Source organism: Ovis canadensis, chromosome 3, assembly GCF_042477335.2.
Source record: "Ovis canadensis isolate MfBH-ARS-UI-01 breed Bighorn chromosome 3, ARS-UI_OviCan_v2, whole genome shotgun sequence".
Classification (NCBI taxonomy): Eukaryota; Metazoa; Chordata; class Mammalia; order Artiodactyla; family Bovidae; genus Ovis; species Ovis canadensis.
In genome coordinates, this window is record NC_091247.1 from 189989249 (window position 1) to 190002332 (window position 13084).

At 36.4% G+C, this 13084-nt stretch overlaps 2 protein-coding genes across 43 annotated transcripts in view; both read left to right on the forward strand.

Annotated features, from left to right (window-relative positions):
- CAPRIN2 (caprin family member 2) overlaps positions 1-13084 on the forward strand; it is a 42133-nt gene that overhangs the window by 12902 nt on the left and 16147 nt on the right. For 29 of the 42 annotated variants that reach the window (XM_069585403.1, XM_069585438.1, XM_069585408.1 and 26 more), the window contains exons 5-11: positions 1858-2096; positions 3566-3648; positions 5661-5828; positions 7220-7263; positions 8151-8828; positions 11427-11549; positions 12742-12823. In XM_069585403.1, coding sequence (XP_069441504.1) covers positions 1858-2096; positions 3566-3648; positions 5661-5828; positions 7220-7263; positions 8151-8828; positions 11427-11549; positions 12742-12823 — 1417 coding nt within the window. The remainder of the gene's footprint in view (positions 1-1857; positions 2097-3565; positions 3649-5660; positions 5829-7219; positions 7264-8150; positions 8829-11426; positions 11550-12741; positions 12824-13084) is intronic. The other 13 variants (XM_069585442.1, XM_069585417.1, XM_069585428.1 and 10 more) reach the window with 1 other exon arrangement.
- Positions 5915-6510, forward strand: LOC138437687 (small ribosomal subunit protein uS8-like). The gene has a single exon (XM_069585449.1). The coding sequence runs from the start codon at positions 6067-6069 to the stop codon at positions 6457-6459; it is 393 nt and encodes a 130-aa protein (XP_069441550.1). The 5' UTR covers positions 5915-6066; the 3' UTR covers positions 6460-6510.

A 13084-nucleotide genomic window follows, 5' to 3' on the forward strand; every position in this document is an offset into this window, starting at 1 on the left:
AACACCTAATCCAACCATGGGAGATGGCTAAAGAGAGATGTGAGGTAATCATGTGATACAGTCCCAAAGTGTCCTCAGCACCTTTGTGTTTTCTTATACCACCATGAGTTTGTGTCCAAGGGAATCCTGCTGTCTTGGGGAGCTAGAATTACCACCTCTTTTGTCTTTCCCCCTTCTCAAGCAGAAACTGAGTTTGATAAGTGCTATTGAGGTCCATATTGAGGTCTTGGAAAAAGCTTTGTTGAGCCTTTGCAAAGGCTGGAGAAAATTCCCTTGTTCACATAACCCGCAACCAGTCTGTTTCTCACTCTCAACATTTTATCTTCACCCATTGTCTCTTATCCCTGGTAGTAGTACAAATCATAGTTGGCGTTCATACCCTGTGGAAAGGAATTAATAATGCCATAATGAATTTTTTTCATGAGGGGGTTTTTTTTTTTTTACCACCGTCTTAGTTGATTAGGATTTATGAACATCTTTTTTTGTAGAGTTTTGAATATTGATGCTGAATCAAAGTACTTTAATTCATTTATAGGAAAAATCAAAAAAATTTTTTTTCTGTTCCCTTAATTTTCATACCTTGGAGAATATCCAGTATGATGGAAACATTACAGACAGAAAAACAATTTTGGGGAGAAAAAACCATTTAGGTTTCTCAGAGGAAATAGATGGTACTTTTTATTATTGGTGTTTTATAAATGAGCAGTCACTTTTGGGACCCACATATTATGTCAGACTTTAAAGTATTATAGTTGTGAGCTTTCGAGTAGACTCTAAGCTACTCAGGCTATACATACACACATATTCATTTGAGGGAAAACTTACATTCTGCTAATTTTCCATATGTATTTTGTCAACTAAATATTGGAAGATACAGCTCTATCCAGACTGACAACATTTGAAAATATCTCTCAATTTTGCTTAAAAAATCCCTATGTGCTGTGGCTGTTTTTCTGGCATTTGTAAGACATTTTATTTCTGTTTGGTTTTCAGTTCTTCATGTTTTAGCCAGTCATTTTTGGTTGGTTGAAAATTAGCCACTTTAGTTTAAATATACTTCCCCTAGAAAATGAGATCAAAAAACAACCCCAAAATTAAACTGAAGCAGTTAGCCTAAAAAGGCTTGGTATACATGATATGGAAAAGTAAAACCTTGGGATTATATGGACATTAATGATAGATATTTTGCTTCTCATGATGATAATAGAGGTACTGGATTCAGCCTGGAGTTGGGAGTCACATATTTGGACTTCCTCAGCTCTCGCTAAGAGTCGGACACGACTGAGTGACTTCCCGTTCACTTTTCACTTTCATGCACTGGAGAAGGAAATGGCAACCCACTCCAGTGTTCTTGCTTTGAGAATCCCAGGGATGGGGGAGCCTGGTGGGCTGCCATCTATGGGGTCACACAGAGTCGGACACGACTGAAGTAACTTAGCAGCAGCAGCTCTATTGCACTGAGACAAACTAGCTTAGTACCTGGTGATCTTGTCAGTTTCACAGTCAGTGTTAGAGATTTATTATCCAGTCTCAATTCTTTGAGATTAGACTTTTGTAGACTAATGGAAGGCTTTCCAGGTAGCACAGTGGTAAAGAATCCACCTGCCAATGCAGGAGATGCAACAGATGGGGGTTCAATCCCTGGGTTAGGAAGATTCGCTGGAGTAGGAAATGGCAACCCGCTCTAGTCTTCTTCCTGGGAAAATCCCGTGGACTGAGGAGCCTGGTGGGCCACAGTCCGTGGGTTGCAAAGGGCTGGACATGACTGAAGCGACTGAGCAGCACACACAGCACAGACTAGATTACTAATATGGATTGTGGAGAGTTGCTTGCTTTAATTAACATTTGTCTTAACAGCTACTTAAAGCGCAGAAGAAAGCCCAGAGAAGGGAGCACATGCTAAAACTTGAGGCTGAGAAGAAAAAGCTTCGCACTATACTTCAAGTTCAGTATGTATTACAGAACTTGATGCAGGAACACGTCCAGAAAGACTTCAAAGGGGGCTTGAATGGTGCAGTGTATTTGCCTTTAAAAGAACTTGACTACCTCATTAAATTTTCAAAACTGACCTGTCCTGAAAGAAATGAAAGTCTGAGGTAAGTTAATAAAAATGTTTTCCTAAAACAAGACACATGACACTTTAGCTTTTCAGCGTATATAGTCAGCATTGGAAACATTGGCTGTCCAGGCTCTCGCAAGGTTGATAGACTGTCTAGTAGGAAAGTGAATTTGAATGGTATCATTAACCTGCTTCTTCATTGTAACACTGATCTTTAAAATGTCTGATAGTTTAGCCTTATACCGGTATTAACCATAATACTAATTATATATACTCTTAAACATTTTTTTGTAATTATGTCAGACTGTTGTGTGACTGAGAGTCTTTGCCTCCTTACTACTGTACCTAAATGGAGGTAAATGAAATTTAACTTGATCCATATCACTCAGCTGTCGAAGTTAGAATTATTTAGTGTTCTTCTTTTGCTGTGAATAAATACTGAGGCAGTGGCACCCCACTCCAGTACTCTTGCCTGGAAAATCCCATGGACGAAGGAGCCTGGAAGGCTGCAATCCATGGGGTCGCTGAGGGTCGGACATGACTGAGCAACTTCCCTTTCACTTTTCACTTTCATGCATTGGAGAAGGATATGGCAGCCCACTCCAGTATTCTTGCCTGGAGAATCCCAGGGACAGGGGAGCCTGATGGGCTGCCGTCTATGGGGTCGCACAGAGTCGGACACGACTGAAGCGACTTAGCAGCAGCAGCAAATACTGAGGAATAAATTTGATAATTTAAAATAAAAAAACAGCAAATTGAGGCATCTCAGTTTTTTTCTTCTACAGCTATCTATTTGCTGTTTTTGCTTAAATGGAATATGGAGTAAATCAGCTATTGAGCAGAGCTCTTTGCTTTTGATTTGTTAGATTCAGGTCGTTTCAAAGCTGTGTTTGTTAGCCATGCAAAAGCAGAGTTAGTTTCAACTGTTATTAGAAATTACCCTATCAGTTTAGGAAAAAACCTTATAAAACTCTTTAATTACCTATATATAACCATATATTTATTTATTTACTTATTCCTACCTGATAATCTACTCCACCATCATCATCTATTTGGTTGCTTCCTTCTAATGCTTCACTTTGGTAGATCCAGGGAATAAAGCTTTCTTTAATATTTGAAATGTAAATGAAACCTAATTTGAAAAATGAGCCGCTCTCTTTAAAGTCTGATGTAGCTCTTAATATTTCCAATCCACTGTTCTTTTATCTAGAATGTATACTTGGTAATGAATGATACCATATTGATTGCTTTAAACTCTTTTTGAGTCTATTCCTTAATGGCTGTATTTGGTAAAATCTTTATTTTAGTTGTTTTAAGGAAAAATGCTTATATATGAAGTCCATAAATGGGCATTTAGTCATCTTTTATAAAATTTCAATTTTTTATTTCCAGAGAGTAAAAAAACACAAAATGAGCATTGAATGTCTTAATTGTTGATATTGTATAAATTGTTCTGCTCCATGTGCCTCTAAAACCACTTTTTCTACTGCTGCTTTTCCTTGTCAGTGTTGAAGATCAGATGGAGCAGTCATCCTTGTACTTTTGGGACCTTTTGGAAGGTAGTGAGAAAGCAGTGGTAGGAACAACATGTGAGTTTTCTCTACTCTGGACTTATGCAGTAAATACTAAACTTTATGTCTAGGAGTTTAGTATGATATCAAGGGCCAAAACTGTGTCAGTCCATCAGAATTTACGTGTCTGACAATACTGGATTCATTGGCAGAATGATAGCTTTGTTTTGTTCTGTTAGAAGCAGCTCTTGTTTAATTGTACTCACTAAAATGGAACCTATGGTGAGTTTTGAGGTGGCAATTCACTATGATTTGGGAACAGAGCTGTATAGACTAGTGCTTGACCATTTGGGGGTTCAGTTCTCTGTTGTGCGTGGTAGTACCCATTCTGTTTAGGAAACCTAAATCCACACATTGTTAGTATCAAAGCTTATTTACCAGACCTGCTTAAGAAAATAGGAATGGTTTGGCTCCATAGTCTTTGGAAACATTGTTGTCTACTGATCTGGAATTGATCTGGAGAGAGAGAGTCCTTTTGGCTTTGTAAGTAGGCTTTGACCAGACCACCAAGTACAAATGTCTGGACATGAAGTACATAATTTTGTGTACTAGTTTAGGATAATGAAAACTCACTGGAAGCTGGTAAACATTTTTGTTACTTCCTTTTTAAAAATATTTGAGTATGAATAACCATCTCAATTTCTTAAGTCCTTTCAAATTTAAATCACAGATATTTATTGCTTGGTTAGAATTCAAAGTGATACAAACACTTTGGAAACTGGTTTGTCAGTTTTTTAAATAAAATTGTGTTTACTTACTATATCACCAAGCAGTTACACTTCTAGTACCCAAGAGAATTGAAAACGTACGTTCATTTAAGTACTTGTACATGAATGTTCATACCAGCTTATTCAGAACAGTCCCAAATTGAACCCAGTCCAGATGTATATCAGCTGATAATTAATAAACAAAATGTGATACATCCATACAGTGAAATCATTTCAGCAGTAAAAAAGGAGTGAATTATTGATACTGTAGTAGCTTATGTGAATCTCAAAATAAATTGTGCTAAATGAAAGAAGCCAGATAAAAAATGAGTGCATAATGTATGATTTCACTTAATGAAATTCTAGAAAAGACATAATGTGAATGATAGCAGGTCAGTGGTTGTTAGGGAGTAGGGGGAAGAGATTGTTTATAAAAGGGAAATAAGGGAACTTTTTGAGTTGATTAAAATAGTCTATATTGTGGTTATGGTAGAAGTAACATGATTTACATACCTGCTAAAACTGTACACTTAAAATGTGAATTTTGTTTCTTATAAATTTTACCTCAAAGTTGATTTTAAAAGAAAGGTAATCTGTGTCATAGTATTCCTCTGAAAAGAATAGTAGACCCCAATCAAGTTTGAGAACTCTGCTTTATTTGGGAATTATATTTTTAGTGGCTATCAAAAGTGAAGTAGACTTTAGATCTGTTTATGATCTTTAACGTTATTTTAAAGTTTTTCTTGATTATCAAATAGTGATGTGGTAGGAGTGAAATACAGCATAATTCAAGAGTAAAATCTTAATCATGGAATTTTGTACTGTAAACATTCTTTAGAGATTGTCCGAGATAGGTTTTTCTAAAGATTATGTTTGAGGAATTGTGTTATTTTACTTCTCCAAAGCCGTAGTTACTTGGGGAACGTAGAGTAATTGCTTATTGTGATGTCGTGGGGGTGGATGGGAAAATTCTATTTTCTCTCAGCTCAGGGAATAAATATGTGCTTTTTATGACATACTAGAATCTTCAATTGGAATCTCTGATTTTTAGTCATTTTCCAAATGGTGGAAATGGAGGTCCAGAGAAACTTGTGACTTGCTAAAACTTTGGGATTCTGACTTTTAAAATTTATATTCGTTCAGTATGAGGTAATGATGGACTGTATATTTCCTTTTTATAGTATGACCAGTTCTTTAAGTGTCCCCAGTGTAGAATGTTATAATGACATACAACTAGGATAAAATTATAAGATTTCTATTTCAAATAATTTTCCGTGAACTATTCAGCTATGTGATAACTAACTCTTAGTCACTTTTTGTTAGACAAACACATGAAAGATCTACTCTCTAAATTGCTGAACTCAGGATATTTTGAAAGTATCCCAGTTCCAAAAAATGCCAAGGAAAAAGAGGTATCATTGGAGGAAGAAATGCTAATAAAATCGGAGAAGAAAAAACAATTATTGAAGACTGAATCTGTTAAAGAGTCAGGTTTGTTGTGATCTCTGAAATTCTTTATAGTGGTTGCATTTTTAACACTTAACCAAATGAATCAAATCATTGTAAAATGATTGCTTTGTTTTAATTTTATTTTCTGCATGCATAGAAATCTTTACTAGTCCCAGGATAAGCCTAGGTTTAGGAAACATCTCTAGGCTTTACTACCATGATTGGCAGTGAATCTCAATAGAAATTTTAGCTCTTTCTGCCATCTTTCCGTGCCACCAGAATGGTGTGCATGAATGCCCTGGCTGATGGTCTCAAGAGTATCAACAATGCCGAAAAGAGAGGCAAACGTCAGGTCCTTATCAGGCCGTGCTCCAAAGTTGTCATCAGGTTTCTAACAGTGATGATGAAGCATGGTTACGTTGGCGAATTTGAAATCATTGATGATCATGTGGCTGGGAAAATTGTTGTGAACCTCACAGGCAGGCTAAATAAGTGTGGAGTGATCAGCCCCAGATTTGATGTGCAACTCAAAGATCTAGAAAAATGGCAGAATAACCTGCTCCCATCCCGTCAGTTTGGTTTCATTGTACTGACAACCTCAGCTGGCTTCATGGACCATGAAGAAGCAAGACAAAAACATACAGGAGGGAAAATCCTTGGATTCTTTTTCTAGGGATGTAATACATACAAATAAAATGCCTCAGGGTGGAGGGTAAAAAAGAAATTTTAGGTTATACTTTGTTATAAGAGAGTATACTTATGTTAAAATGAGGCGTTTTAATGAATCTCTTCATTAAACTATTAGGATCATTCCATTTAAAACTGTTTAAATGTAAGTTATAGTAGAGTTCAATACTCTACTGTAGGCCAAGAATATAAATAATCTAAGGTTAACATACTGATCAAAGGAAAAAAATGCCAAAATCAGTTAAAGAAATATGTTTTTCAAAATTCTACTTTTCTTGGAGAAGAAATACTTTAAGTAAGTAACATGTTTACTAATGATTGTAGAGGCTGGGAAGAATTATTACTTCTAAGGAGGTAGTCCAAGCAGCTTTATGTTAGCCACTAGCAAGATTCAAGTGTTTCTCATTTATACCCCATGACACCAAAGCTATAAGTCTATCTTGAAAGAAGCTGGTGTTTGTGGGTAAGGGGAGATGGTCCTATTTTCAGTCAGAAATCAGTTTGTAACTGCAGCTTGAATTCAGAGAACTGTCTTGCGTAAGGAGAGCAACTAGCTCCAACTAGCCTCAGCCCACATGCTTTTGACCAACACCCAATTGTGAGAATTACTTCTTCCATAAATATACTTAATTGCACCATCCTTTTTCTGTTACCCTTCTGAAATTTGTTTCTTAATTATAGTGTAATCAGTCTAAAAACTTAACAGTTTTCCTGGTATTTATTTAATATTTCTTTTATTTTCTCAGAGTCTCTTATGGAACTGGCACAACCAGAGATACAACCACAAGAGGTAAGGTACTAAAAGGCAATTTTTCAGTCAACTTTAGGTTTTGAGACTTTTGAATAGTGTTGTGGTTAGAAACTGAGGCTCTGGATTTAGACTGCATAAGCTTGAATCCTGGCCTTGCAACTTACTAGCTTTTTAGTGACTTTGGGCGAGATACCTAGCTCAGCTGTGTCTGTTATTTTCCTGCATAAAATGGGGATAATGATAATGCCTGCCTTACATATTTATTGTGAGGTTTGAAGGAGTTCACTTAAATTCTAAGTTACTTACACTTTGGCCTGGCATACAAGTTACAAGTGTTAGCTGTTGCTGTTTTTGGCTGCTGTACTGGAATTTAAAGATGAGTAGGATTTTGCTCTTGCCAGAATTTACTCATATTGGTAACAGAAGAGGGTATTTGTTCTCTTTCTGAAGTGACATTTTAATTCATGGAGGCTGAAAATAATGGAAGAAGCAGAATCACAGTATGATTGATACATAATGGAAATAAAGAAAAGGCTGGTAATTCAGGGAACATAAGGCTTCAGTATAAAGAGAATAACTTTGTGTATTTGAACTATCCTCTGCCTTAACATTTGAGGGAGTCAGGTGGTCCCAAAGGTGGCAGAGGCGGAATAACCTTGATAGGAGAGCCTGAGCCAAGCAGACGTGGCACTGTGGTGTGCACTGCCCACCAGTCTAGGTGAGCCGCGTGTAGATCACTACTTTTGAAGTTTGTCTTTCTATTAATTTAGGGGAAAGGAATGGACTAAAAAGGAGGAGACTCTCTTCGAGTAGGTTAAGGACAGAAATTTCCTGTTAGCACAGTGGTTCAGACCAGTAGACATAGGAGTTTAGTACTGCCCCCAAGGTCTACAGACTGACTTGAATGCATTTTCCCTCTGGTTTAGTTTCTTAACAGACGCTACATGACAGAAGTAGATTATTCAAGTAAACAAGATGAAGAGCAATCTTGGGAAGCAGATTATGCTAGAAAACCAAATCTCCCCAAATGTTGGGATATGCTTACTGAACCAGATGGGCAGGAGAAGAAACAGGAAACCTTCAAGTCCTGGGAGTCTTCTGTAAAGCACCAGGAGGTTTCAAAGGCTGCGGTTTCCTTAGAACAGAGGAAACAAGAGATTCCAAAACTCAGGTCCACTCTGCAGGAAGAGCAGAAGAAGCAGGATGTCTCCAAAACCAAACCAGCTCCTGGCCAGTGGAAGCAGGAAGCTTCCAAATCCAAAGCAGGATACATTCAAGAGGAACAGAAGAAGCAGGAAACACTGAAGCCTTGGCCAGTTCAGCCGCAGAAAGAACAGGAGCCAAAGAAGCAAACGCCAAAGTCTTGGACACCATCTGTGCAGAGTGACCAGGACATCACCAAGTCATGGGCCTCTCCCACGTGTGAAGAACAGGATGCACGACATCCAGAGACTCCGAAATCCTGGGAAAACAACGTTGAGAGTCAGAAACACCCTTTAACACCACAATCACAGATTTCTCCAAAGTCCTGGGGAGTAGCTGCAGCAAGCCTCATACCAAATGACCAGCTCCTTCCCAGGAAGTTTAATACAGAACCCAAAGATGTGAGTTGATTTGTATCAGTCTGTTCCTGTCATTGTAGGCATAAATAGAGATTTGTGATAGTGATAATTTAAAATTTCTCATTAGAAAAAAATCAGTAAAACCCAAGTTAATATATAAAGTATTTCACTTAACCCTTTAATGTATAGTTTGTTTTTCCTAGAAAATTGGAAGCAGACTTAGTCTGTCTTTTGTGCCTAATCTGAAGTGAAATTTCTGCAATTAGAAATAATGTTTTAATGCTCAAGTTTTAATGACATGATATGGTATTAAAATAATGATAGAGAAGACTATAATGTGAAGTGAGATATGTAAATGCATATCAAAAGGTGGGAGACCTTTTTCTGATGCAAGTTACATTTTTCTATATTCTCTTCTTTCTCTTTCACTGACTTATAATCATTCAATTAGCCTGTCCTCTTTGAATAAGGAACAAATGGACAGGAGAAGAAACAGGAATCTTTCATCTCCTGTTTCTGAAGATTAGTAGTTGGGGAGGGAGCTGGATTAGTTGTCTGTTTCTGTTTCAAAATAAAAAGTTTCTGCAGATGAAAAGTGTAGGTGTTTACCATTCTATAATTAGGTTTTGAAGTATGAGATTTGGTTCAAATATGAAGCCTCATTCTGTTAATAATAAATAACCCATGCCAGTAATATAAGGCTTATAATGAATAATCCATAGATACAGTGCTAGTTAGTCTTGTCTTTTATTAGAAGTTATTTGTCACTACTTCAGTGCAAACTTGTTGAAGACTTATTATTACCTTGTTTGCTAAGAAGTGTGAACTCACTACCCTCCCAGTGTTCTCCATGTCCATCTCATGTTCCTGAACTTCCATGCCAGTTTAGCCAGAAGTGAAAGTGTTAGATGCTCAGTCGTGTCCGACTCCTTGCGACCCAATGGACTAGCCCACTAAGGCTCCTCTTCCATGGCAAGAATGCTGGAGTGGATTGCAGTTTCCTTCTCCAGGGGATCTTCCTAATCCAGGGATCGAACCCAGATGTATTGAGGACCATATATCTTTGGTCCTTTAACAGTTTGAAGAATATTTTTCTATGTTGCACAGGGAACTGTACTCAATAGTTTTTAATAACCTATAAAGGAAAAGACTCTGAAAAAGAATGCACACACATACATATATAAAAAACTGAATCACTGTGATGTATACCTGAAACTAACATGATATTGTATATCATAAATCAACTATACTTCAGTTAAAAAGTGAGGGGAAGAAAACATTTTGTTTAGGGAATTCAGATCATTGCATTTGATAAATTACACCTGCTGCAATTCTGCCTTTTGGGAAGAGAATTTTAGAGTTACTTGTCTCCTTTTATTTTCCTTTCTTCCTCTTTAAGTGGTAATGTAATTTTAGCTTCATCCTGACCTTGCAGAAGATTGATAGCCTTATTTCATTAACCAGATATCATATGACAGTAATTTTAACATGATAGCTATCAATATTTTGGGAAATTTATAAATCAAATTTAATACTTCAATAAAGTTGCTCAAAAAACACAGTTAAAAATTCCAGTAGGTATAACAGTGCTGAGCCTTGACCATAGGAAATATTGATACCCTGCTGTTTGTTGAATAGTATTTAAAATCAAGAGTGTTTAATTGTAAATGTCAGAACTCATTTATTGTACCTTATGGCACAGACATCATCATATTGAAGTTATAGGGTCTCTCAGTGACTGCGGGGATGTGTGTCTGTATAAATACAGTATTTGCCTCTATCTGTATTGCAGTCTCCACTGTCTTTAATATGACTAAGTACAGTCAAGGGCAAAAAAGAGTTCAAAGCCAAAAGACTAGATACATGAAATAAATCACCAAAGTTCATACTTTTCTCCTAAAAGAGCCTTTCATATATTTCCTTAGGGTCTATTAACTATTATTTTATGACGCTGTTGATGTAGCTTAGCTGTGTGATTTCTTAGTGAATTAGAAGATGGAGAGGAGGAGCTGGTAGGGGTCGGTTTGCTGATACCTGTAAGAAATAACCATAAACATGAGGTCTGTTTCAGCAATCTTAAGAAATTTAGCTGGAGGGGGACCACATTCTAAACATTAGTAGCCCCGCCAAAGTATGCTTATTTTATAACAAAATATAACAGTGTATTTCCTAAACTCTAGGATATATGTGTATACATTTTTATACCTTAACGTTTCTGAAATCAGATATATATTAAAAATGGGATATATAATTAATGTGATAGTAACTTTTTTCCTTGGAAAAAGGTCATTGAGGTGTTTTATATTATAGGCAGTGGCATCTTGTGGAGGACGTAAGGTAACCGACGTCCACAATGAAAGAACTTTATCACAGAAGTTCTGCTTTTATTGGCCTTCCTTTTAAAAAAGATGATGGTTAGCAACAGTTCCCATTAAAGTTGTACTGAAGGGGGAAACATTTAGACTTTGTTTAAATTACTTAGAAGAGGCATTTGTGTGGAAATTCTTTACCTGAGATAAACCTATAAGTGAACACTGCTATGTGTTTTGATTACATTAAGATGCAGTGATAAGCTAAGTTTCCTGAATCAAGCTGTTGAATTTGAACTTCACTCTTACACATTATGGGTTTATCTTGTAGGTGCCTAAGCCTATGCATCAGCCTGTAGGTTCTTCCTCTACCCTTCCAAAGGATCCAGTATTGAGGAAAGAAAAACTGCAGGATCTGATGACCCAGATTCAAGGAACTTGTAACTTTATGCAAGTATGAGTCATTATTAAGTGAATCTTAAATGCTAGTTATGGGGCTACTAGCTTCTGGTCTGAAGCATTAAATGAAGTTGTTAAGAGCATATATTCTGGTGTTCAGAATGAGTACAAATCTCGGCTCTGCCACTTGCTCGCTCTGAGAGTTTAGGCAAGTTACTTAACTTTCTGCCTCAGTTTCTTTTTTGAAAAAAAAAAAAAAAAAAGAGGATAATAGTTCCTGTTCCTGTTTGTTGTGAGTAATGAAATGAATTAAACGTGTAAGAAGCTTAAAGTGCTCAAGTGATATTGCTGCTGTAGCTCATTAGTAGTTTCTGCTCAGACTGTGAGAACCTGTGCTATGCTTGGTATTTGATAGATGCCATTGTGTGTAAATAATCATGACATTCATTGCCCTCAAAGAGTTTATATTTCATTTGTATAAGATGAGTTAAGTCAATAGTTAAATGTTACATTGTGTTACACAAACACGTGCAGAATTTTAAAATATTGTGATATTATTGAGCTAGGAAGTAGGCAAATAGAGATTTTTGTGTGTTAATAGTAAAAAGATCTTGCTTTGGAGTTAGACCTGCATTTAAATCTACTTCTGCCAATTACCAGTTATATAATCTGACAAACTCCCAACCTTCTACTTTTTTATTAAGTGAGAGAATTGCTTACTTCTTCAGATTATTTGATGACAAATAAAGGACCTAAAATGATCACTACAAGTGTGTAAGTTAAGTACTCAAAACGTTGGAAATATTTCCAGGATAACCAAGATAGGCACATGGAAGAAGAGAATGGCTTGTTGTCATGAAAGTATCTGAGAGGATGAGTTAGTTTAGTGGTTGAGATAAAATAATTAAAACTTCTCATTGGTTATAATAAAAATGAGGGCTCAGTCTATGCTAGGATTAATGTTTATGTTTAAACCTTCAAGTGAGGAGTTTTCCTAACTTGGCCTTAGAATTACTATTAGAATTTTAATACTTGATAGTCTTAAGGTTTGACAGTTACTTTAGATTTACGTTTAATTTCTTCTCCTAAAAGACTTAAGTTATTAACATCTTAAGATAGTTATTAGATAAATTCCTATAGCTAATAAGCAGAGGTTTATGACAACATCATAAATAATTTAATGGTAATAGGTTTACCAACCAACGGTGATCTTTGTTTCCACTCATTATTTAAAATCTTATCTTTAGGAATCTATTCTGGATTTTGACAAACCTTCAAGTGCAATTCCATCGTCACAGCCGCCTTCAGCTACTCCAGGTAGCCCAGTAGGTATGTCCTCATTCTTAAGACTTGTTACACCTACCTACAGCTGTTTGTTCCAATTGTTTCTTTTATAAATAATTTTACTCTTGACTTGCTTGACTCTTTTCAACTCTGTACATCTAGTGTTGAGGCTTTTGCATCCTGTGAGTGAAATTATATCAGTGGTATTTAGTGCACTGCTTAACACTGATTAACACAGGACTGGAAAAGGTCAGTTTTCATTCCAATCCCAAAGAAAGGCAATGCCAAAGAATGCTCAAACTACCA